Here is a 25,978-nt window from a genome sequence, read left to right as displayed (position 1 = left end):
CAAAAATGTAATTTTAATGTCACATATTATTCTACTGTATATAAGTAGTGTATATAAACATTTTCTAATTATTGCATATTTAGTCTATTTCCAGCACTCAGGATGGAATTTGCCAGGGAATTTCAGACCCCAACTATTCCTATAATTTTTCCTATAACTGATGAAGACTGTGTGTCCCCAAAAGACACTGGGCCACAGAGGGGTGGTTCCCTTCTCCCCTGCCCATCACTCTACACACACATACACACACCCCGCCCCAAACACAAACACAAATATACATGCATGTATACGCAAACATAAATACACACACAAACTCCTGGACTGGGGGTGGAGAGGTATTGAAGTCAGGAGGGAAGGGGAAGGTGAGGATGATGATGGTGATGATGATGATGGTGGTGGTGGTGGTGATGCTGGTGATGATGATGGTGGCAATGGTGATGATGGTGGTGATGATGGGAGCAAAAGAAAGAGGCATCCTGGGCAGAGACAGGGCAGTTGCCCACTTTCTGATTTGTATGAAACTTGTGTTTCTGAACTGGGGCTGATACACTGGGGAAACATACTTTTATCTCCTTTAAGGATGCTTTGCTTTCCATGGAAGACATATGCATAGAACCCTGCAAGTTGAATTTTACAATTCAGTTCAATTAACTAACCTACATGTGAAAGTTTCTCTTAGATTTCTGGAAAATAGATTTACTCTATATGTGTGTGTTCCTCTCTTCCAGTGTGTCCATAGCTATTTTAGTGGGAAGTTGGTGGAAGAAGCATCACAGACTGCCAATCGGATCTAATCTTCAACCAGAAATTTTGTAGCCAATAATTATGTTTATAAATCCATTATTTGATAAGGAGGTTAATTATTTAGGATTTACATTTTATTTTAGAATAATTTGCAAGTAAGTTTTCAAAATCTTTTAAGATGTTGCATCCTCCACTCATGGAAGAGAGTGTTGCACGGTTGTGAATAGGCTTGAATATTTGCCATCAGGCTTGTCTTAGTCTCTACGAATAGTGAATAGTAGTCATGGGTTTTTTTCAGACCGACTAGTCAACTCAGATTATAGCATAAAACATGCATTTGCTCCTTTAAGACCTCCTAGAGTTGAGATATATGAATATTAAAGGTTTATGAAGATCAAAGAAATAAATTTAATATTTGTTGTTCACCTGTTGAGAAGACAAATATGTAAATCAAAAAACTGAAAAGCTAAAATGATAGAAATCAATTAATAATGTAAACATTCATCAGTTCTATTCAGGAAAATATATGATTAAATTTTGAAATTTAATTATGAAATTTTTAACCCAAAGGGCAAATGTATTTGCTGCAGACATGCCACATTTGAGATTATTAGCCCTAATATGCGAAGTGTTCTAACAAATCAACAGGACAAAGACAAACATCTAACAGACAAATGGGCAATGAGCATGAACAGACAATTCACAAAAGAAAATACTAAAATTGCATACAAACCTAAGAATATTTGTTTAATTTCATGCTTCATTATGAAAGTATCAGTTCAAATAAAAGGTGTTATAAAACATAAAAAGATTCATAAAACTGAATTCAATCAAGTATATGTATTTGAATAAAATTTGAGGGTAACATTTTTATAGTATTAATCAGAATTTTGCATATGATATATCACAATGCAGTAGTTCTACTTTGAGTAATTTATCTTAAATAATAACTGAATAAATGTTCAAAGATATATGTAAAAGGTGTTCAAAACATTGTTATATGTAGTAGCAAAAATCTAGATATAATTTATATAACACCAGCAATCAATAAGGAACTTGCATTTTATTAAATTACATAATACTTTGTGTGCATTAAAATGATTACAGGCCCATATTTACTGACACAGAAAGAGTTATGTTATATATTATTATGTGATTAAAGCAGTGTCATCTGGATACTAATGATCAGAGCAGGGGTTATTAGACATTACAAAACAAGAGTGTTAGGTAGAGGCGAAAATGATGCTTTAAAAAATACACCTGTATAGGTCTTTTAATATAAAAAGTATTAATTAAGGAATGGTAAAGATTTTTTTTCCTTATCCTTATCTTTTACAGTTACTTTTAACCCACTAATGATAAATCTCATCTGGGAATTAGGACTCAGAAAATTTTGCAGATCTCACCATTTTACCCAAAATGCTGAAATTGCTCCTTGTCTGGGAAAATTCCATTGCTTGGATATACATCACCCATTAGAGCAGCCGTTTCTGGGGTTTGATGGAGTTCAGGTACAATTCAACACAGAGGCATCTTAACATTTGCAAAGAAAATTGTCACTATTAGTCAATTGAGAAGAATCTGTTTTTCTCTTAGAATTTCACATTCTGTCCAACATTCAATGTGTGGTAAAATCTTGACTCTTTGATTGGATAGGAAAAATCTTTTCCTTTAAAGAGTTAAAAATGTTCTCTTTAACATTCAATGAAGCTTCTTCCAGAAAACTCATAAGTGGTAACATTTCCTGGTATTTGAGTGTTTCGTCACCAATTTCTGTGCCAGGTCCCATGTTCAGCTGCCTGGCAGCCCCTATGATATATGAAAATGCTACCATTTTGATAAGAATATGCTGGCAAAAATCTACCACTCCCATGGATTATTAGGCCTTTTCTGCTAATTATTCTAGAAAAAGCAGAGGTACATGTCCAAGTACAAGTGGCTGTCAATGTCTGGGACATACTTGGTGTAAAACTGTTCAATTAGGAGAAAATCTGTGCCTCATTTGACCACCAGTTTTCCAACTGCATTATGAAACTCATAGGAAAAATCAAGTTGTGTTTTTGTATTACAAATTGTGCAATAAATTGACTTTAAATTATTGATAAAAGTAATCAGTGAGGAAGCATAACAAAGTGAGTAATTTGCAACATAAAGACAGATATTTGCATTCAGTAACGTTTATGACAAAATGAAATTACAAACTGAATGGGACCTGTGGACAATCCCTTAGTGTTATAAAGACCCCAGAGTAATTCGTCTAAAAAAATACAGACGACCAAAGACAGGGCTGGGAGAACTCAGATGTTTGGTTTCGAGTAACAGGCAAAGCCCTGTGGTTTTAAATCACAACTACAGAAAAATTAGATGAAATAAAAGATAATCAGCCCTGCTCTATCATGTACTGGGTACGTATCTAAGTGTATTTGTACAGACTGAGCTTCTGCTGGGTGTACTGAGTGTTTAACAGAATTACCGCAGGAGAAGTTCGTGGTTTCCAGATGATGTGAGGAGGGTTTTGATGACACAGAACGTCTGCTGTAGGCACTTCATGCTTCTCAAGTTAATAACCAGACACACAAAACTTTGTGGAGCTTAAAAAAACATTTTGAATACCATATTATAGCCAGATTGGGGCAAGAGACAAATGATAGGAAGGAGGAAAAGGAGAGAAAAAGGAAGAAGGAAGGAGAGACAAGGATAGGACCCTCATGCAGGACAGAGCAGTGAGGGAGGGAGTTAAATAAAGCGCTGGGTCTGGAGCCCCGAATCCCCCACCCTTCAGCTTATCACTGGAAAGGGGAATAATGATAATACTGACCCCATGGATTAAGTTAGCTAATATGTATGAGCTGGTGCCTGGTAAGGGGGACAGTGTAACCTGGTGTCTTCATTGAAGTATAGTGGATGTACAATGTTGTGTTAGTTTCAGGTGTACAGCACAGTGATTCAGATATATATGTGTGTGTGTATATATATATATTCTTTTCCAGATTCTTTTCCATTATAGGTTATTACAAGATATTGAATGTAGTTCCCTGTGCTATACATTAGGACCTTTGCTGCTTATCTGTTTTATATATAGTGGTGTGTATCTGTTAATTCCAAACTCCTGATTTATCCCTCTCCCCCACCCCTTTCCCCTTTGGTAAGGTAAGTTTGTTTTCTGTCTGTGAGTCTGTTTCTGTTTCGTAAATAAGTTCATTTGTATCATTTCTTTTTACATTCACATGTGCTATATTGTATTTGTCTTTCTCTTCCTGACTTATTTCACTTAGTGTGATAATCTCTAGGTCCATCCATGTTTCTTCAAATGACATTATTTCATTCTTTTTAATGGCTGAGTAGTATTCCAATTGTATATATGTACCACATCTTCTTTATCCGTTCATCTACGGATGGACACTTAGGTTGCTTCCATGTCTTGGCTTACCTATTTTTATTGCTGTGTTAATTCTGGGGAGAACATCCACTCTCTTGATTTAAAGTGTGGTCTTAAAAGACTAGAATTTCTTAAAAATGTTTCATTCCCACCTAAAATTTGGATGCTTAAGGCATTGTTAAAATCTTATTTTCATTGTTCATATTTAGTGCTCTTTGTAATACAAATGTCAGACTGAAAACTAGACTTAGGACTGGAGGAAACAACACAGATTTTCCCCTCTTATAATGGAGTGGTAGGAAGACGGGGTCACCAGGAACTGCTGGGAACAGACCCTGGGATGCCATCAGCAGCCCCCTCCCCTCTCTCCTAGCCTCTTCCTGCTTAGGACCCCTCCTTCCTCTTACACATCTTTCACCACATGACCACCACATTGAGAAATTGTCAGGGCTGGGCTCATGCAACCCTGGTTCTCCAGCAGGCGAGGAGAGCTTCTTATCTGCCTGGGGAAGGTTCCCCTTTGGCCTGACCTAGCCCATCACATATCCATCCTGGTCACCTGTGACCAGGAGACAGGTGCTGCGAGGATGCCCAGATCCCCCGCTCCCATGGCCAGGGCAGGAGGTAGAATACCTGGGAGCCCGAAGAGCAACTCATCAGCCCAGGTAAAGTAGTTCCCAAATAAAGGAGGTCTCTGAAGCTACTTTCTATTTGGGAAAGAAGGGAACTTGGAAGCTACCAAGGCCAGCAAGAGCATGGGGTGGAAGACGGCAGAGAGGGAGGATGGATAAACAGAGCCTGGTTCGTCTTGTAAATGAGTAGCTGTCAATGGATTTGTTCCAGGAGGAGATGCCCTACTTCTGGGCATGGCAGTTCCCCCTTGGAGTGTCGGCACTGAGGAATGTTAAAGGGTATTTTGTCACCTGGGACACACACAGATGAGACACTGGAACTTGCCCTGCAGACTGAGTGACATTATCCCAGGGTTTGTTTCCGGCTTTTGCACTTGGTAACCCTCCCTCTGCTCCAGATGTCAGCTCTGTCGTTGGGATGCCCGTGCTATCAAGGGCAATTTTTATTTTATTTCTTCATTTAAAATTTAATCTTTATTTTATATTGGAATATAGTTGACTTACAATGTTGTGTTAGTTTCAGGTATACAGCAAAGTGATTCAGTTATACGTATACATATATCCATTCTTTTTCAGATTCTTTTCCTACATAGATTATTATAGAATATTAAGTAGAGTTCCTTGTGCTATACGGTAAGGCCTTGTTGATTATCTATTCTATATATAGTAGTGTGTATATGTTAATCTCATACTCCTTATTTATCCCTTCCCCCACCTTTGCCCTTTGGTAACAATTTTTAAAAGTGAAGAATTGCAACACATTATTTCTAACTACGCCATCTGAGATTTGAAAGGAACAATCCCTGTTGTGAATTGTATGTATTTCTCTGTGCTATATATTTCCCTTCCCTTGCTGTTGCTATCTTTTGCTTTCACCTGAAGACTGTAACATGTTCTAGACGTCTCTATATTATAAATCTCATTTAAAAAGTGTTGAATCAAGGAAGTCTGCCAGCGACTTTGTTTTCTCTACTTTTCTCTCCGTGTCAGACTGCTCTGGCACAGGAGAATAATATTACTTTACCATGTAAAACATGGTGAATGGCTTTAAAAGAATTCCCCAGCAACTGAATAATGGGCTGTCAAAAACATTCTTGGTGCCGAAGGGTCTGGATATGTCTGTTCCATTTATTGTGTGTTTCTTGTTCCCTCATGACTAAGTGCTCACAAAAGACGCAAAAACCCAAACCTGTAGAGTATGTGGTATTTGAGGGCAGAAACCATATTTTAATATATTCAATCCCATACCTAATGTATTAATATGGTTAGTAGAGGATCACCAGCAAGCCATGATGAGTGCCTATGGTATGTAAAGATGCTCAAATTACTAATTAAATTGACTTCTAGTGACAGGAAGGAAGCTGTGTTCCCCCATCTCTGCTGTGATTGGTGAGTGGGTTAATAACGTTTATTTTAAGGGATTCTGGAAGTCTTGCCCCCGAAACTTTTACCTTATTCTGCCCTTTTTGAGTAAGTTTATTTTTCTCAGAAATATGAGGGTGGAACCTATTTCTTAATTAAAGTTCCATGTTTTAAAAGCCCGAATGTGCAAAAGCCTGTATAGCAAAGTCACTTATTTTTATGTTACTTTGATACTAAATGGAGTCAATTTAAAAAATCAATTTAGGAATGCACTGAGAAGATCTGGAGAAAAATGGAAATGTGGAAGAATTTAAAAGGTGCTTTGTTTCTCAATAAAAGCATCTAAAGAAGAGTAGCATCTAAATGCTTCCCCCACCCCTCCTTTGACCCTCTGCACTGGGTTTGAGCACCAACTGTCTGCTTCTTACTTGGCATGAGGCTCTTAATGTCTCTCACCTCTGAGTCTGGGCCAGGCTGTTGCCAGCTGTCCTGGAATTCATTGTGGTTTCTGATTCAGGTTATAATTCTTGGCTGGTGTCTTAATTGCTAGTATCTCAGGGGCAGGATAACTGTCATCCAGGAATTCCTGAGTTGGGGATTCTCCATTGTTTTGCACGTGACTCATAGGACAGATGACGTCCATATGGGGTCTACTCCCCCGGGGCCAGGGGCCATGAGAAATTCCTGGGCTGCTTAATGAAATTCCAGGTCTTTCCTCCTACTTAGCAAAGCCTATTAGAATACAGCTGGGCAAGAGTAACTTCGTCCAAGGAGATAAACCTGAATCTGCTTTAAATTTGTGTATATAATTCCTATCCCAAATTTAGTCCTGTATTATTTATAGCAATTATTTCAAATGCTCCATCGTAACCTAGTAGTAGGAACCCAAGTCCCTTAGTGAAACACCACGTTCATGCTCCCTTGGGACTAGCCTGGTCCTCAGAGAGGGCCAGAAACACTCTGTGTAATCTCCTGTCTGATGGCAAGGAGGCACTGAGTGGCCACCTGAGAATAAAGCACTGAGGGCAGAGTTCTCAAGAAAGAAATATAAGTGCCATCCTGCTTAGTGCGACTTGAGGAAAAGAAGTGGGGTGGCTTTTAACTGCCTCTAGAGACCCAGAACTGAATCCACAACTTTGTGTATGCAGCACTAAATTGTTCAGAAAGGTGGTGATTATCTTCTGTGCTTATTAACTCAGTAAGTACATAACACAGCTCACGGATTTAGGGCCCCGGGGGCAGGTAGTGGTTACTGAACAGTTGAACAGTTACTGAAATCAAAATGTTGTCGCCACTGACTGAGCATCAGGCAAATGTAAAAGTGTGGGTTAGCAGAACCCTTACCTCTTATAAATGCAAACTTCTTATTAATGTGGTCTTTGATAAAAATGAGCACTTTTCTTTTTTTTAAGCTCTTTATTGTAGTATATTTGCTTTATACTTTTGTGCCAGTTTCTGCTGTACACCAAAGTGAATCAGCTGTATTTATACATATATCCCCATATCCCTCCCTTCCATGGCTCCTTCCCAGCCTCCCTATTCCACCCCTCTGATGACTAAAAGTCATCAGAGCACTTTTCTTTATATAAAGTACTCAAAAAATTGTTATGCTTGTAATGTAAGGAAGAATTATTACATGGAGAAACTGTAGAAAATCATTTTTATACCCAGCTGTTCTTTGTGGACTAGGATACACTACTCTTCAAATCATGTCACTGGAAACAGCATTTTTGCATTCAGGAGACTTCTGATTAAAATGCTTAGCTTAAAAAATAAATGTAAATCCTGTGCTTCAGCGTTGAGGAGGTAAAGCCGTGGTGTCCAGTGAACTGGAACGTCAAAGGCCCTCTAGCTTTCCAAATGCCACAGGAAGTTAAAAGTTGAATTTTGGAGAGTACAATTTACAATGTGCTTCTATTTCATTATTTTTAACAGGATAGTATTACTCATTTTTCTGCTTGGGACACATATAGACTTTTAGAGAGTGATTTATTGGCCTGCTGTGTCACCAGAAGAAAGGGGTGTGCACTCAGCTGGGCTGGTCTCCGAAAGGCCATCTGGGGAGGTGGGGAGGAATGCCTTTGAGGGAAGACAGTCATCCCACTTAAATGTAGAAGCAAATCTCTACCAGGCTATGCAAAATCAGGACAAAACTGCCTGAATCCTTGATGTGCATTAATTCTGTCCCTTCCTTCCATTACAGGCTCAACCTGGGAAAAGACATTCCGACAGATCGGCTTTGAAAGGTAAGCAGGGCTTGGTTACTCATGACCTATTTTATTCCAAGCAATTCATTGTTTATAAATCGATGGTCTTGCCACCATTACTTCAGTGACTGTGCCCCTGAGTAAGTCATCATTTTTGAGCCTCAGTTTCCTTGTAAAGTAGACCTTTGCTTTATACCATCCCTGCCTGCACACAGAGTAAAAAATGAAGAATAAATGGAGCAATTTATGTGAAAATGCTTCTTCAACTGAAACAGTGGGAAAGGTAAGTGGTAGAATTAGAGCATTACAGTAAAGAGAGTTTACTCTCTTTTTGTTTCCTGATGTCATATGTTATATTCAGTTCTACAGGTGTAGTACAAAGAAATTTATATTTGTATTGATATCTTCCCAATTATTAAAATTGTCCAATCTTATTTGCTCAGAGTGGAAGGCTGAAATCGTGTCACTTTTAGCTAAAAGCATTTCTACACCAGCATCTCCTCAAAAGAAAAAAATTGACTCATTATAACATCATAAAATGTGGAGGTAGGGTCAATATAGGGCTAATAGCAGTGTATGGGGTCGTTTAGCACCTCATAGTGAACTTGCAATGTCAATACAGTTACTAAAAGAGAGAAAAGTAATTTTATTTTTTTTTACTCTAAAAGTAGATTTTGACTAGTTCTTTTCATTGTATTGAAAATGTGTTTTTATGCATGTTGATCAAGCTGACAGAGTGCTTAGAGCATATAAAGGAAATAATAAAATACCTTAAAACACATTATTTCTCCAGTAGCTAGTGAGAACAGCTAGCTCATCACCAGGCTGACTGTGATAGCATTTCTGGTACCATTTTTAGTTGACTCAAAGGTTTATTTATTTTTCTACTTACACCTCTATCCTGTCAGCTCTGTCACTGTTGATGTCCCAGTGAATTCTCATAATTAGTCCTTGAGGTTATCTGAGGAAGTTGGCTTAGGATGGCCAGATTTCATGGGCCAATTTAAAACAAAGGCTGGGAGATCATGTACAGCTTCACTGTGTGTGAAACCTTTCCCCAAAGCATCTTTCTCTTGATCCTTCTTTTGTGTGATGAAAAATGTCAAAGATAACCAAAGGTGAGAGAATAGCAAATTGAACACCAGTTATTTGCTGCCCAGCTTCAGTGACACCTTACACTGACATATTGTAAAGAAAATCTCGGATATCCTGTCATTTCATCCCTGCCTAAGTCAGTATACATCTCTGAAAAAATGGATGTTTTCTTCCAGAATCATGACACCACACTGGTACCAAATACAAATATCAGTAAGTCCTTAGCACCATTTAATATTCAGCCAATGTTTACATTTCCTGATCATCTTAAAAGTGTCATCTTACAGATACTGGTTTGAGTCAGCATGGTCCTAAAGCCCACACATTCCATTTTAATTTTTTTCAGTTTTAAAAAGTTAAAAAAATTTTTTACTGAGTTATAATTAATATACAATATTATATATATAGTTTCAGGTGTACAACATAGTGATTCAATATTTTTTAAGCTCTTTATTGGAATATAATTGCTTTACACTCTTGCACCAGTTTTTGAGGTACACCAAAGTGAATCAGCTGTATTTATACATATATCCCCATATCCCCTCCCTCCCGTAACTCCCTCCCACTCTCCCTGTCCTGGCCCTTTAAGGCATCACCCATCATCCAGTTGATCTCCCTTTGTTATACAGCAACTTCCCACTAGCTATCTATTTTACATTTGGTAGTGTATATATGTCTATGCTACTCTCTCACTTCGTCCCAGCTTCCCCTTCACCCCACACTCCCCCAACCCCGTGTCCTCCAGTCCATTCTCTGTATCTGCACCCTTATTCTTGCCCTGTCACTGGGTTCACCAGTAATATATTTTTTTTAAGATTCTATATATATGAGTTAGCATACAGTATTTGTTTTTCTTTTTCTGGCTTACTTCCCTCTGTATGACAGACTCTAGGTCTATCCACCTCATGACATATAGCTCCATTTCATTCCTTTTTATGGCTGAGTAATATTCCGTTGTATATATATGCCACATCTTCTTTATCCATTCATCTGTTGATGGGCATTTAGGTTGCTTCCATGTCCTGGCTATTGTAAATAGTGCTGCAGTGAACATTATGGTACATGTTTCTTTTTGGATTATGGTTTTCTCTAGGTATATGCCCAGGAGTGGGATTACTGAATCATATGGTAGTTCTATTTTTAGTTTTTTAAGGAACCTCCAAACTGTTTTCCATAGTGGTTGTACCAACTTGCATTCCCACCAACAGTGCAAGAGAGTGCCCTTTTCTCCACACCCTCTCCAACATTTATTGTTTCTAGATTTTTTGATGATGGCCATTCTGACCAGTGTGAGGTGATACCTCATTGTGGCTTTGACTTGCATTTCTCTAATGATTAGTGATGTTGAGCATCTCTTCATGTGTTTGTTGGCCATCTGTATGTCTTTGGAGAAATGTCTGTTTAGGTATTCTGCCCATTTGTGGATTGGGTTATTTGCTTTTTTGGTATTAAGCCGCACGAGCTGCTTGTATATTGTGGAGATTAATCCTCTGTCTGTTGCTTCATTGGCAAGTATTTTCTGCCATTCTGAGTGTTGTCTTCTTGTCTTGTTTATGGTTTCTTTTGCTGTGCAAAAGCTTTTAAGTTTCATTAGGTCCCATTTGTTTATTCTTGGTTTTATTTCCATTATTCTAGGATGTGGGTCAAAAAAGATCTTGCTTTGATATATGTCATAGAGTGTTCTGCCTATGTTTTCCTCAAGGAGTTTTAGTGTGTCTGGCCTTACATTTAGGCCTTTAATCCATTTTGAGTTTATTTTTGTGTATAGTGTTAGGAAGTATTCTAATTTCATTCTTTGACATGTTGCTGACCAATTTTCCCACCACCACTTATTGAAGAGGCTGTCTTTTTTCCATTGTATATTCTTGCCTCCTTTGTCAAAGATAAGTGCCCATATGTGCTTGGGCTTACTTCTGAGTTCTCTGTTCTGTTCCATTGATCTTCCTTTCTATTTTTGTGCCAGTACCATACTGTCTTGATCACTATGGCCTTGTAGTATAGTTTGAAGTCAGGAAGCCTAATTCCACCAACTCCATCTTTCCTTCTCAAGATTGCTTTGGCTATTCGGGGTCTTTTGTGTTTCCATACAAATTGTAAGATTTCTTGTTCTAGTTCTGTGAAAAATGCCGTTGGTAATTTGATCGGGATTGCATTGAATCTGTAAATTGCTTTGGGTAGTACAGTCATTTTCACAATGTTGATTCTCCCAATCCAAGAACATGGTATGTCTCTCCATCTGTTTGTATCATCTTTGATTTCTTTCATCAGTGTCTTATACTTTTCTGCATACAGGTCTTTTGCCTCCTTAGGCAGATTTATTCCTAGGTATTTTATTCTTTTTGTTGCAATGGTAAATGGGAAAGTTTCATTAATTTCACTTTCTGCTTTTTTTGTTGTTAGTATATAGGAATGCAAGAGATTTCTGTGCATTAATTTTGTATCCTGCTACTTTACGAAATTCATTGCTTAGTGCTAGCAGTTTTCTGGTAGAGTCTTTAGGGTTTTCTATGTATAATATCATGTCATCTGCAAAGAGTGACAATTTTACTTCTTCTTTTCCAATTTGGATTCCTTTTATTTCATTTTCTTCTCTGATTGCTGTGGCTAAAACTTCCAAAACTATGTTGAATAATAATGGTGAGAGTGGGTACCCTTGTCTTGTTCCTGTTCTTAGAGGGAATGCTTTCAGTTTTTCCCCATTCAGAACGATGCTGGCTTTTGGTTTCTCATGTATGGCTTTTATTATATTGAGGTAATTTCCTTCTATGCACATTTTCTGGAGAGTTTTTATCATAAATGGATGTTGAACTTTGTCAAAAGCTTTTTCTGCATCTATTGAGATTATCATATTTTATCCTTCAATTTGTTGATATGATGTATCATATTGATTGATTTGTGTATATTGAAGAATCCGCATCCCAGGGATAAACCCCATTTGATCATGGTGTATGATCTTTTTAATGTGCTGTTGGATTCTGTTAGCTAGTATTTTGTTGAGGATTTTTGCATCTATATTCGTCAGTGATATTAGTCTCTAATTTTCTTTTTGTGTGACATCTTCTTCTGGTTTTGGTATCAGGGTGATGATGGCCTCGTAGAATCAATTTGGGAGTGTTCCTCCTTCTGCTATATTTTGGAAGAGTTTGAGAAGAATAAGTGTTAGCTCTTCTCTAAATGTTTGATAGAATTTGCCTGTGAAGCATCTGGCCCTGGGCTTTTGTTTGTTGAGAGATTTTTAATCACAGTCTCAATTTCTGTACTTGTGATTGGTCTGTTCATATTTTCTGTTTCTTCCTGATTCAGTCTTGGAAGAGTGTATTTTCCTAAGAATTTATCCATTTCTTCCAGGTTATCCAATTTATTGGCATATAGTTCCTTGCAGTAGTCTCTCATGATCTTTTGTATTTCTGCTGTGTCAGTTGTTACTTCTCCTTTTTCATTTCTAATGCTGTTAATTTGTGTCTTCTCCCTTTTTTTCCTGATGAGTCTGGCTGATGGTTTATCAATTTTGTTTATCTTCTCAAAGAACCAGCTTTTAGTTTTATTGATTTTTGCTATTGTTTCCTTCATTTCTTTTTCATTTATTTCTGATCTGATCTTTATGATTTCTTTCCTTTGCTCACTTTGGGGTTTCTTTGTTCTTCTTTTTCTAATTGTTTTAGGTGTTAAGTTAGTTTGTTTATTCAATATTTTTCTTGTTTCTTGAGGTAGGACTGTATTGCTATAAACTTCCCTCTTAGAACTGCTTTTGCTGCGTCCCATAGGTTTTGGGTTGTTGTGTTCTCGTTTTCATTTGTTTCTAGATATTTTTTGATTTCCTCTTTGATTTCTTTAGTGATTTCTTGGTTGTTTAATAGTGTAATGTTTAGCCTCCATGTGTTTGTATTTTTTACAGTTTTTTTCCTGTAATTGATATCTAGTCTCATGGCATTGTGGTCAGAGAAGATGCTTGATATGATTTCAATTTTCTTGAATTTGCTGAGGCTTGATTTGTGACCCAAGATGTGATCTATCCTGGAGAATGTTCCATGTGCACTTGAGAAGAACGTGTATTCTGTCGTTTTTGGATGGAATGTCCTATAAATATCAATTAAGTTGAGATGGTCTAATGTGTCATTTAAAGCTTGTGTGTCCTTATTTATTTTCTGTTTGGATGATCTGTGCATTGATGTAAGTGGGGTGTTCAAGTCTCCCACTAATATTGTGTTACTGTCGATGTCCCCTTTTATGGCTGTTAGCATTTGCCTTATGTATTGAGGTGCTCCTATGTTGGGTGCATAGATATTTACAATTGTTATATGTTCTTCTTGGATGGATCCCTTGATCATTATGTAGTGTCCTTCCTTGTCTCTTGTAATAGTCTTTACTTTAATGTCTAATGTGTCTGATATGAGTACTGCTACTCCAGCTTTCTTTTGACTACCATTTGCATGGAATATCTTTTTCCATCCCTTTACTTTCAGTCTATATGCGTCCCTTGGTCTGAAGTGGGTTTCTTGTAGGCAGCACATAGAAGAGTCTTGTTTTTATGTCCATTCAGCAGTGATTCGATATTTTTATACATCATGAAATGGTCACCACTGTAAGACCAGTTACCACGGTCAGCACACATTCTCTTCTGTTGTCACATCTCAAGCCTCCATATCAGGATCTTGCCACCAATGCCCTCCTAGATTCACTGGGTTTCTCTTCATATTACCAGCTTCCGAGAAAACCAGTTCAGCTGTGTTGTAGAACAACTGTCTTGTCTGGATGTATCTACTTGTGGCATTGTTTACCTTGTCATTCTACCCTCTGTTTGACGTAAACTCAAATGGTTCCCTTTCAGTCACTGGGGATAACTTCATGTTGACTTCTTGTCCTTTGATGCAGGCCCCTTGGTCTTTTACAGTTTCTGTCCTTCTAGCACAGCTGGAGGTATCACACCCATCCAGTATTCTGGACCTGGAGTCAGCCATCCATCCCAAGTGTAGACATTTAAGCAGTTTGCAGCCTTTGGATCTTATAAAAATACATTGTAATGAATAACCTTGTGCACACTTGTATTTTTGCCAGGTATCCTAGGGATAGGTTCCCAAGTACAATCAAGCAGTAAATTTTTATGGAATTTTGCTAAACATAGCCAATTTTCTCTCCCTAAAATTTTGACAGTTTGCACCCCCCACCAGCAATGGATGAGAGCAATTATTTCCCCAGAGCCTCGCCAATAGAACGTGCTGTCAAACTTGAGTTTTTTGCCAGTCTGATAGGTGAGAAGTGGTATCTCAATGTCCTTTTAATTTTCATTTATCCTGAGTCATTTTTCCATAAAGCAAAACATAGGCTGAGATTCTTTGCTGTCTCCTATGTAAAGCACTCAGGGCAAGTGCTTCTTCTAAGGTGGTTAGAGATTCATCGATCTGCAGGATTTGGCCATTGAAACATTTTCTTCCTAGTTTGCGTGACCTTAACCTTTTGTTTACTTGAATAATGATTTAATGAAAACAACTGCCATGTGCCAAGCACTGTGTTCCATCATTTCCAGTCCATACAACAACCCCACAGACCAGGGATTGGCAAACTTGTACTCTGCAGGGTGGATAGGCCACATTTCAGGTTCTTCTGTTGCAGCAGAGGCAGCCACAGGCAACGAGCATGGCTGTGTTCCAATAAAACCTTATTTACAAAAACAGGAAGCTGGCAGGATTGGCTGCTGGCCATCCTTTGTGACCTACACTGTAGACCGTGGGCCCTGTCTCACAGGTAAAGAAACTGGGAAAAAAGCAAGTAGCTACCCAGAGAGTCACAGGCATGCAATTGACCTGCATCTAAGTGAAACTCTGCCTGGCTTTCTACACCCAACCACACTGAAGCTTTGGTTTTCTGTTGTTTTATTTTTCCATAGCTCTGGGGATATAGTCTTTAGTCTCAAGTCTTATTGGCTGTTCTCATTTTATGAATATTTTGAAGAAATCAGACAGTAAAATTTCCATATTATAATGCCTCTCTAAATTGGGTATGCTTCCAAATAAACGTACAAATAAAAATATTACGAAGGATATGCTGTAGTTTTGAAGTGTAGTCTTGGTTTAGAGATCATCCCTGCTTTTAGATGTTATGTTAAAATGTCATGCTCTGTTTTCCCCTGTCATCCCATGTTTTTTCATTTAAGGGCAGGGAATCGTCTCTGCATTGCATCAAGTGTGTTAAAATACAGAGCAGATATTGATCTAAGGGGTTATTGTGCGTTTACAGTTGCAAAGACCATGTCAAGCAATGCCTTTGCATATGGGTTTGCTGGGTTTCAAGTTTAACCTGGTCTTTCTTTTAAAGGGAATTCCAGTTATATCCTAAATGAAGCTATCTGGTTCTTCAGAGCCATTGTAAGAGATATTGATCCTTTCAGCTCTATGTCCTTTGAAGTTTGCCCATCAGTCTGTTGGCTAGCAGAGTATTTTAAAGTGGTCTTATCTAAAAAAAAAAGTGACTGAGTCAGCTAAACCTCAAAGCTTTCTCTAAGAAAAAGAAAGAAAAGATGTCCTCGGCTGTACGTTTTATAATCCAAGGGAGGACTTTGGGATTGGGCCTGCCTGTCCTCCTTACAGTAACACTTGCCATGCGATGGTTTTCAGCCCTTGCCTTCCCAGAAACTGTGCCATTATATACACCGTCTCAGAATAAATACGCATTGCCACAGTTTATATGGCTGAATTCATGACAGTGTGTTATGTTCACCTTGCAAACAACTGGTCTCTGTGGACAATATCAGGAGTTTATTTTTGGACTTCATCAGAGGAGTGCTCTTGACATAGGAAGGATATAGGTTCCTACGGCTTTGGTTAGGGTCAGGATTAGGTCTAGGGTATAGGATGTAGGTTCTTATAACTTTGATGCCACTTCCAAGACCCCCTTCTACTTCTGTCCCAGGATACTGCTATCTGCATAACAAAAGAAGACTCAGTTGTTTTATTTTTATTTTTAACTTTGGAGAAAAATATCTGTGCCTAACATTTTTATCTCAATCAGAAAACTCACCTTTCCCTGCAGATTTGCTAAACTTTTGATTATAAATATTTCCAAATCACAGTCATTCACTCATCAAGGTTACAGTGATGCAGGTGGCCCCAGCCCTGTCCCTGCACAGATACTCTGCATGTTCTAAACACGTGTACCAGCCAGGGAATGGCCCATACTCCCTGTGGCTTCTTACAACAAATCCTCCTTTCTCATTCTTGCAAAATCTGATGAGGAGGCCAGGCAACTTCGTGGGGCAGTTGCCTCTGCAAGGGGCATCACTGCTTGGCTTCAGCCTGTGACATCTCTGTCTTGACATGATGTTTCTGAGTTTGCTTAAATGTGGAATCAGAGCTTGGGGAATCACACACTGGATTTTAAGTGTTTCTACCTGGAAGTGGCATCTCTTGACACAAGTCACAGTTTATGGCCGAAATTGAGTCACCTTCTGGTTTAGGGGCCAGGAGTGTGTCCCTCTGCTATGTGCAGGAGGAGACAGGAAGTGGAGCTACCAGAAAGCACCAGTGTCCATCACAGGAAGCTCTGAGCGAGGTCTGCATGGGGTCCTCTCTTTCCTAAGCTACGCTTTTCATTGGAGAAAAAATATTTCAGTGAGTCAGTGGGCTCGTGCACAGTAACCCGCCAACAGAAATAAGGTTCCTGCTCTCGAGGAAATCTTATCGCTGCCTCTTTTAAAGTAACCCTCCTCTACTTCTTTCTCACCCCTATTTACTTAAAAAGCAAATGGAAGTTAATCTTAATAAATCTCTGTAATCGGCACAGCACCTCAGATTACATTAGTATTCATCCTATTATGCATGATTTTCTTTGATGCTCTGCTTGGGTTGTGGAATGAAATATCTTGGCCCTTCAAAGAATATTTTAAAATACAGATCTCCTTGAAAGCAGTCTGCTCTGGTGAAATACAATGATTTCTAGGATTCTTCCCCGCCCCTGGTGTAGATATGATTCAAGAGGTGTGGCTGTGTCTGTGTGGGGGTGGGGGGGGGTGGGGGGGGTACGGTGCTCGGAGGGCAGCCTCCCACTGCCTATCTGCTGTTGGCTCCCCTGCCCTGTCTATTCCATGGGGAGCTCCTTCCCTACATCAAGTTTTAGCATCATTGCTTTTGTGAAATCTTTCCTGATGGCTTTCTCTCTTGTAACACTTTTCACATTCCTCCGTGATGGTACTGGGTGTATATTACTGCAGCTGTTCTCCTGTGTTTCTCCCACTCTGGGACATGGAGGGTGGGTCTGTCTTAATACCCAGGCACCCATGGCACTGCCTGACACGTGCTGGCTGATCGGATGTTTGGTGACTACTTGACTGAGCCCTTAATAGGGAAGCACTTGGGGAGAAGGCATGAGACCGGGGCACCAGGCCCCAGCATCCCTTTATCAGTACATCGCAGCTTGTAGGAGGACAGGGCAGCCTGCAGCACGAGCTGGCTCAGTCCTCAGAGCAGAGGGAGGCTTTATTCTGTGTGTCCCTGTGAACAGTTATTGGTACTTAATTCCCTGACTTTCCCAAGTCTCTCTTCTCTAACTGCTGAGTCTCCTGCTCTGAGTTTGACACAGTAATGGGATCCGTTCACTAGGGTTGAGAGCCCCATGAAGTCAGGGCCATGTCCATCTTATTCACTGAGGCACCTTGCACCTGACCCTCCCAGGTGAGCAAAGTAAAAGATCGGATAAAGGGAGACACAAGTGAGGACCTGATTCTTTGGCCACAGAATCAGGGGGGCTTAGCAGATGTCTCCGCACCGTGTTTCGTTGGTTTCCCCCTTTCTCACCTGTGGTCCTTTTGGGACATGGCAGCTACTGGTGCCCAACCTCCACCTGTGCCTGGAACCTCCCCCAACCCCACAGCCACCACCCTCAGGCTCCCTCCCTGTCTCCCATCACCTCCTGTCAGGAAGCCACCAGGTGTGCTCATGATCTTGTGTGTACCTGTACGTCTTATTCTAGACCCTTGCTTCTGAGGGCAGGACATGCATCTTACTATTTTATAACCTCTAGTGCCAGCCCAGGGATTGTCAAATAATAGGCATTTAATAAATGTTTGATAAACAAATAGCCTTTTAAATAAATATTAGTGTGTCATTTCTCTATTGGCCTTGTCCCTACTTTCAGGGATTCTGCCCTTCTGGATGCATTTTAGTTCTATTGGCCTTTTCTTTTGGAGAATCAATTGATTCCTTGGGAAATTTGAGGCCAATTTTTAAATTCTTTTTCATCCTCCAGCTTTATGTATAATTCATTCACTGTGTAATAGAAATTAATGGTGTTTCTTTAGGTAATATTATGTGAAATATTGAGAAATAATGGAAAGGTAGACTCCAAGGACAGTTTTAGGGTATGCTTTTCTATTTGAAAACTCACATCCATGAAATGAGATGGTTAAGTGAAATCAATTGTGATAGAAATAAATCTATTAATTTCTATACTTACTGCTATATTTTTCTGAAATTTTTAAGTTCCTAAGTCTGTATGATAAAGTGGATAATTTGAATACCTATTCATTTAGAGCTAGACAAGCATTTCTTTATATTACTTCTCTGAGAAGCACACAGAAAGGAAAAGAAAACATTAAATTCGAATCACACTGTTACTATAATCTTGTGGTCTACGGAGTGAAACCAGGGACGTCCTAGCTGGGTTGTAGTTGTGTGTGGTAGCTTTTAAGCCAGCAGTACTTTTGCATATAGAGGTGCATACAATGCATGTCTTGTGATTAAAAGATTTGTCCTGCTGTGTTGGCATCCTGAAAGATGAACTTCTCAATTATTTAATTTTTTCAGACTGCATATAAGTATTTTTGGTTACTTGAGGAAGCTATTTGGAAATTATGATATAAAATTTTTGTCAGAGTAATCTGTATTCAGGAAATGACTGGAGGAAAAGGATGTTGCTGTGTTTTGGGTTAAAAATGAAGCCCAGCTGATTTATTTACTCACGTACTTGAACATTTTCAAAGCGCTGCTCTGTGCCCACTCCTGGGCTGGAATGTGAACATGACGGGAGGCAATTAGATTTGCTAAAATATCTCATACACGGGCCTCGCTCTCTGTTAAATGCTCTGCTCATCTGGTTTATGGAATTCTCACATTTCTAGAGTTGGATTCTGCTGGCTTATTCTGGCTAACTAACAACCTCATATCTCAGTGACTTGGGAGAACAGAGGTTTGTTTCTTGCTCATGTTAAACATCAGTTGCAAAAGCTGGATCAGCTGTGAATCTTCCCCAAGTGCCTTCTTCATTCTGGGGTCCAGGCTGAACCAGGGCCGTCACTTGGCAGACGCCTTGCTTGTGGCTGGGGAGAAATTGCTACGGGCACGGTGGCTCTTAGATCCTGTCCTCAGGTGGGACACAGGCCACGTCTGCTACTTTCAGCTGCCTGAGCAGGTCATGTGACCAAAACCAAGGTCATGGGAAGAGAAGCAGGCTCTTCCTACAAGGGTGCCTTGCAGTCACATGGAAACGGGCAGGGTTTACAGTCTTGTTACAGGAGAGGGGGGGTCTAGCTGGAAGAAGTCATATAATCTACCAGTATACCATCCCCGTTTTACAAATGAGTGAAGTAAAAGCAGAGTGGTTAAGTATTTTACCCAAGATCACACAGCTAGTGAGTGTCAGAGGCCTGATGAGAACTTAGGTTTACGTGACTCTGCCTCCCATTCGTCCACAGCCTGCCAAGCCAGCATGATGGTGCTCTGGGTCCACACATGTTTGCTGCTGGGGGCTGAGGCAGGGGAATGGGGACACGTGGTCTTGGTCTGATAGAAAATACCAACATGTAAACATAAAAGCTGATATCATGAGTTACCTGCTACCATTTAGTGCAATCATTTGAAGGTGTTTTCTGAGCACCTACTGTGTACCAGGTACCATGTAATGATACATACATTGAAGTGGAGGAGAGCAAGGGTGGGTCCGTGTGTGAGGGGTGGGGTGGGATTGAGATGAAGCCTGGCTGCCTAGTCGGGGGAGGGGGGAGTTGTTTGTGAAAGCCTGACCTCAAAAGCTGCCGGGCAGGGTTTTGGAGGATGGTTATGTTGGAGTCTATCTGTCAGATGTTAAAGGTGGACCGTGAGGCACAGATGAACATGGTGGTTAAACTGAGGGCGGTGAAAATACATCAAGAAGCACCTTGCAGACAAGACCAGAAATGTGGTTCTTACCTGGTAGTGCTGGGGAGCCTTTGAAGGGTGTAACGCCTGGGGAAGGTGTTGCTGGATATGCGTCTAGAGATGTCCTGTGGCAGCAACACAGACCAGAGGATGGTGTGGATGAGCCAGGGGACCCTCTAGAAAGCGATCGCAGGAGTTCAGGAGGGAGATTGATTACGAAGGTCTGAACGAGGCAGTGACCCTGAAGATGAGAGAGAGGGTGTGAACCAAGTGTGTTTCAGGAGGTACAGTCTGAAATTGCAGCGTGATGAATACTTGGACGTGGTGTGTGGGAGAAGATAGATTCTGAAATGGGCCTGTCCCGGTGGCTGAGCCCACCCTACAGCTGCTGTCTCCCCAGCTAGTGTCCACAACTCTGCTTCTCGCTCAGCAGCTTCCTCCTGCCCTTTGGAAATTCGCTCCAGCACAGGCAATGCAGCCTGAAAGGGCCTGAGGTGAAGGGCCCGGAAGCATCAATGAGCAGCAGAGGTCACGGACAAGGGCTGTAGCCTCCCTGCTCAGGCCTGGGAACAATCCAAGGGCATTGCATAGGCTTCTGCAAAAGCTTCCAGGAACCCCTTACAGCAGTGAGTTGTAGACAGGACACCTGTCGGGCCGTCTCTCTTCTCCATCTGTCACTGGTCACAACCTCTCATACTTTCCAGAAGGGTTTCCCAAATAAACCTCCATCCCAGGTTTGCCTTCTGAGCTAAGAAGCCAGTACTAAACCATCTTAACTGATACTAAACTAAAAGGCTTGGATTCTGATTTTCTCTTTCGCGTTGATTTATTCTGTGAAAGTACAAAATAGCACTATTATTATTCATAATATTATTACTTTAATCAACAATTATGATTCTTCAGAAATCCTTGGGTCATACCTTTTTAGGGGGTTGTGTCACGTCACAGATCCTTACAGGATCTGATGAAAGTAATAGACTCACTTTCCAGAAAAATGCATATACGCACGTATACAAAAAAAAAACTTTACACGCAGTTACAGGGGATTCAAAAGCACAACACAGCCCCTGAACCTCAGTTTAAAAGCCTTGTTTAGATGAAGACGTCATTGTATTTCTTTCTCAGGCTGTAAAATCAGCAAATGTTCATTCCCCTCCCTCAATGATCAGAAGCAGGTGGGCAGCAGGAGGTAAACTGGGGCCCCAGAATCATGCATATTGGTCTGGGTCACAGAGCTCCTGAGACCCCAGAGAGCCCCTTTCCCTTCTTTCGCACATGGTTGCTTGAGGCACAGAGAAATTAAACAGAAGAGCTGGACATGGGAATTTTTAACTAGAATTTGTCAACCTCCAGGTCTGAATGTACACCTAATAAATTCAGTGAGGTGGAAATTTATTACTACTGAATTGTTTTGCCACCATTTAGTGAGAATTATATCAATAATGACAGTAAGAATATTCACTGAATCTCTGTAGAGAGTGCTATGGGGGCATCATCTCTGTTAGACTTCCCAGAGCTCTTAAGTGGTTATCAGCTCCACACCCCCAAGCAGATCCAGAAACCAAGACTCAGAGTCTTGTCACCCAGGGACCATCCTCACGTCCACAACCTAGCCTAGCCAAATGTGATTATTTGGAATCAAAATGTAACATCAAAGATTTGCAAGGACATGGTGGTTAGGTGTCTCCTTAGGCACAAGTGGAGGAAAACTGCTGTGTCGTGAATAAGACCAATTGCCAATTGTGTGGTTTTATCTTTAGTCCAGATAAAGTCCTAGGTGCCAGCGCATACCTATAGGATGATCAAGATTTAGACTGAGGTTTTATTTAAACCCATTGGCAGGAGACGGCCACATTTCATCTTAGGACAGTAGGTGGAGGTCTCATTCATTCTTGCTAAAAACATATTAAGTACTGTCTTTGTTCTTTCAGGCTACAATAACAGCATACCTCAGATTGGGGGACTTAAACAACAAACATTTATTCCTCATAGTTTTGGAGACTGAGAGTCCAAGATCAAGGCCCTGGCAGACTTGGTGTCTGGTGAGGGATTGCTTCCTGGTTCATAGATGCTGTCTGGTCACTGTGTCCTCACCTGGCAGAATGAAGGCAGGAGAGCTCTGTGGGGTCCCTTTTATAAGGGCACTGATCCCATTCATGGGAGCTCCACTTTCATGACCTAATCATATCCCAAAGGCCCTCATCTTTTAATACTGTCACATTGGGGGGGTTAGGATTTCATCAGATAAATTTTGAGAGGATGCAAACATTCTCAATCCATAATAAGTGCCTATAACTCGCACACAATTGAAAGAAAAGTTAGATCTTACATCTGAGGCTTTTACATCCATGTGATATCATATAATCAGTTTCATTAAACTTTACTCATGCAATTGATCAACTTTGCTGTATTCTTTGATTTGCCAAAATAGCTTGGGTATATTCGAAACTCGGAGTAAAAGCTATAGATTAATACATGCATACGTGTGTGTGTGTCTGTGTGCGTGTGTGTGTATGAGTGTGTGTGTGTGTGTGTGTGTATAACAAAAGTAGGTGATTTCCATTTCTTAGGCTGTTGACAGCTTTACCTAGATCTTTGATTTCCAACTTGGAAAGGAACCTTTTTTTATTCAAGCACAATGATATCATTTAATAAGTATTTAGTGAACAGATCTATTTTTCTTCTAGAAAAAAAAAGATGTAATCCTTCAACCTTTTTCAAAATACGTCTGGAAGAAACGATTTTCTGGTGTGTAATCTCTATCTTCACTAAGTCAGATCCCTAGGACTTAATATAAACAGTCTTTGAGTGAATGAGTGATAAAGATCAGGTCCTACAGAGAATGGTGCATTCATGAACTGAAACCCCGAATTCCCAGGTGGTAACCTTGGCATCTTGTTCTATACAAAATGCGAGGTACTACCCGGGGCATCTTAGATTTCATTAATGACATGAGCAAATGAACTGTGTAATAGATCACTGAAAGCTTTCAAGTCTTGGTGCAGACAGCACGATGAATAATAGGAAATTCACGCTGTTTGATACGGAGGTAGAATTTGGATGTTGAGTCTATAGAATGGAATGTTTTGGAGGATCGTGCTAACAGATACTCCCAAGCCTTGGTTCATATTTCTCATTTGCTCTGCATCGTGAGTGTCTGAAATTAGCTCTTTTATAGCTTTGACTGCTATAAATTGTGTTTCCCGCAGCCCAGCCAGTTAAACGCCTTAGCTAGGAACCAAGGCATCATTGCTTGGATAAAGCAACCATTTGTATCAAGCATATTCCATAGGGACTGTTTGGGTTTCCAGTCAGAATCCTTGGAAACCTGTCATCCATGATGAACAGGGTGGAAACAATTCCTCCCGGCTCTTCTTTTTCCTGATCTATCTCTACACGCTCACAGGCACACAAACCTCTCTAAACGTACACAAAATATTGAAAGTAGCAAACGATGAACATTCAGGGGGCTAAGTAACTTCTTTACACAGGACCAAGTGGCAGTTAGGTCTTCCTGCTTGTAGAACCTGTGCCCCTTCTCTTTGCTAAGCTCTTCGGATGTCATGAAGTTCTGATTACACATCAGGAGCAATCCTGTTGCCTCAGTTTATGGTATCCCTCAGGACTGGGGGGACTCAGGAAGCTGTGGTCAGGCAGGACCTCTACCCAGCCTCTCTCCTATACCTGCTGACTTACCCAGACAGAGACGCCCTCTTACCTCTGAGAGGCTCTGATGTCCGCTTCCTCCTTCCAAACCCTCCTTGTGGTTTAGGTCTGCCTCACTCTTCCTGGGAACTGTGAGATGGCCTGGGGACCTGTCATCCACAGAACAGTGGCAGTGCTGGTCAGTGAACAAGCCAGCAGCCCGGGGGCCATAAACAGATGAGAAAAGGCAGAGCAGCCTCAGGGACCCTCACACAGCTGTCACTGACCCTCCTGCCACAAACAGAGGAAAGGTCATTTTCGCTTGGTCCTCACAAAAAATCTCTGCTCTCTGCTCTGACCAGTGAAACATATTGACTTAGGAATCCAGACAGATCACCAGCTTCCATCCTGGAGTGAGTGTAGTTTTTGTGGATGTGCTGGTGTCATGTGTTAGGATGCTGATGGACATACACTGTGTTCTGGGGGGTGTGGGACCCGGTCCTTAGAAATCTGAGCTGAGTGCTGGCTTTGCCCCGAGTGCAGGTGGACACCAGCACATATGAGAAAACAGGTGTGTAAGTTCCTGAAAGAAGACAGTGCTGAAATAGGGATGCTGTTCCATTTGACTCTTTGCTGTTCCTGGAATTCATGGGCTGAGTGGCTCAGTGGTCAGAGTTTGTCCCCTCACTGCCCCTTGCACCCCAGGAAGGCTGTGTGTCCTTATCCACACATTGGCCTGAGTGACTTTTAGGGAAAAAAAATAAAACCAAAATAAACAAAAGCAAAGCCTACTCCATCTGTTGCCGGGCATGGGCTCAGAGGGAGTGCCGTCCTCACCATGGGGACTGCCTGAGTCAGGCTCCACGGTCCCCTGTCCCTCTCGGCCCGGATGCTGCACATCATTTGACCAACAGCACCACTTTGGCCTGATTCTATGGTGGCTCCAGGAGGGATGGAGCCACCTTACAGGGTCATGGGTTGTCTCTGCCAGACAAATCGAGGGAGCCCCAGGCTGCTGGACACACGTTCTCTCTGGACAAACAACAGCCGGCAGAGGCCTGGGTGGGGGAGGAGAAACCAGGTAGAAGCTTGGGCCAAACTCCTTCCTCTTTAGGGAATTTCCTGTTCGTAGGAGGGGCCGGGATTGTGGAATCCACAGACACAGGACATTAAATCGCCCATGTGCCAGGAGGAGGCGCCAGGGCCCGGCAGTGCCCAGCACGTAGTAGGCACTTAACTGAAGGGCTCACAGAGCTGCCTGGGAAGATGAAAACTTCATTCCAGCGTAAACATTAGCGCTTGTGGAGTATTCAGTCCCACCGAATTTGTCAACTATAAAGAAATGATGATTTCTTGTACAGGTCAATAGAGAGGTATTTATTACAGGAAGATCTGGTACCCAGCATTGAGGGAGGCACGAAGAGGGTGGGCAAGAAGCGTGAGAAACGGCCCCATCCTGGGTTGCTGATCCACTCTCAGTAGATAACCGAAAGCTCAAGGTCAAGAGGGACAGCCTTTGTGTCCGTCATGATCAGGGAAGCAGAGCGTAGGGGCCCAGTGTGGGCAGCTAGCTTCATGGTGATGACTCACAGGGGTCAGTATTTGCACAGGGAGGTGGGAGAGTTTGTGAGGGGTTGTGACAGGGACACGGAGGATGGTGAGCATGAACTTCATGAACATCCTTGAGAAATCTGGCCTGTCCAGAGCAGGGCACGTGCCTCCTGAGAACAGGGCAGAAACACGCACTGCTCAGACTTGCAGGCACCCAAACCTCAGTGGTTACGGCTCACT

General features: G+C 41.1%; 1 protein-coding gene across 2 annotated transcripts in view; it reads left to right on the top strand.

Annotated features, from left to right (window-relative positions):
• PIEZO2 (piezo type mechanosensitive ion channel component 2) overlaps nucleotides 1-25,978 on the top strand; it is a 338,838-nt gene that overhangs the window by 150,270 nt on the left and 162,590 nt on the right. For both annotated transcript variants that reach the window (XM_057700316.1, XM_057700315.1), the window contains exon 4: nucleotides 8,321-8,363. In XM_057700316.1, the coding sequence (XP_057556299.1) occupies nucleotides 8,321-8,363 (43 nt within the window). The remainder of the gene's footprint in view (nucleotides 1-8,320; nucleotides 8,364-25,978) is intronic.

The sequence above is a fragment of the Hippopotamus amphibius genome, chromosome 11 (genome assembly GCF_030028045.1).
Source record: "Hippopotamus amphibius kiboko isolate mHipAmp2 chromosome 11, mHipAmp2.hap2, whole genome shotgun sequence".
Lineage (NCBI taxonomy): Eukaryota > Metazoa > Chordata > Mammalia > Artiodactyla > Hippopotamidae > Hippopotamus > Hippopotamus amphibius.
The sequence above is the reverse complement of the archived record's forward strand: the minus strand, read 5'-3'. Positions and strand labels throughout refer to the sequence as shown.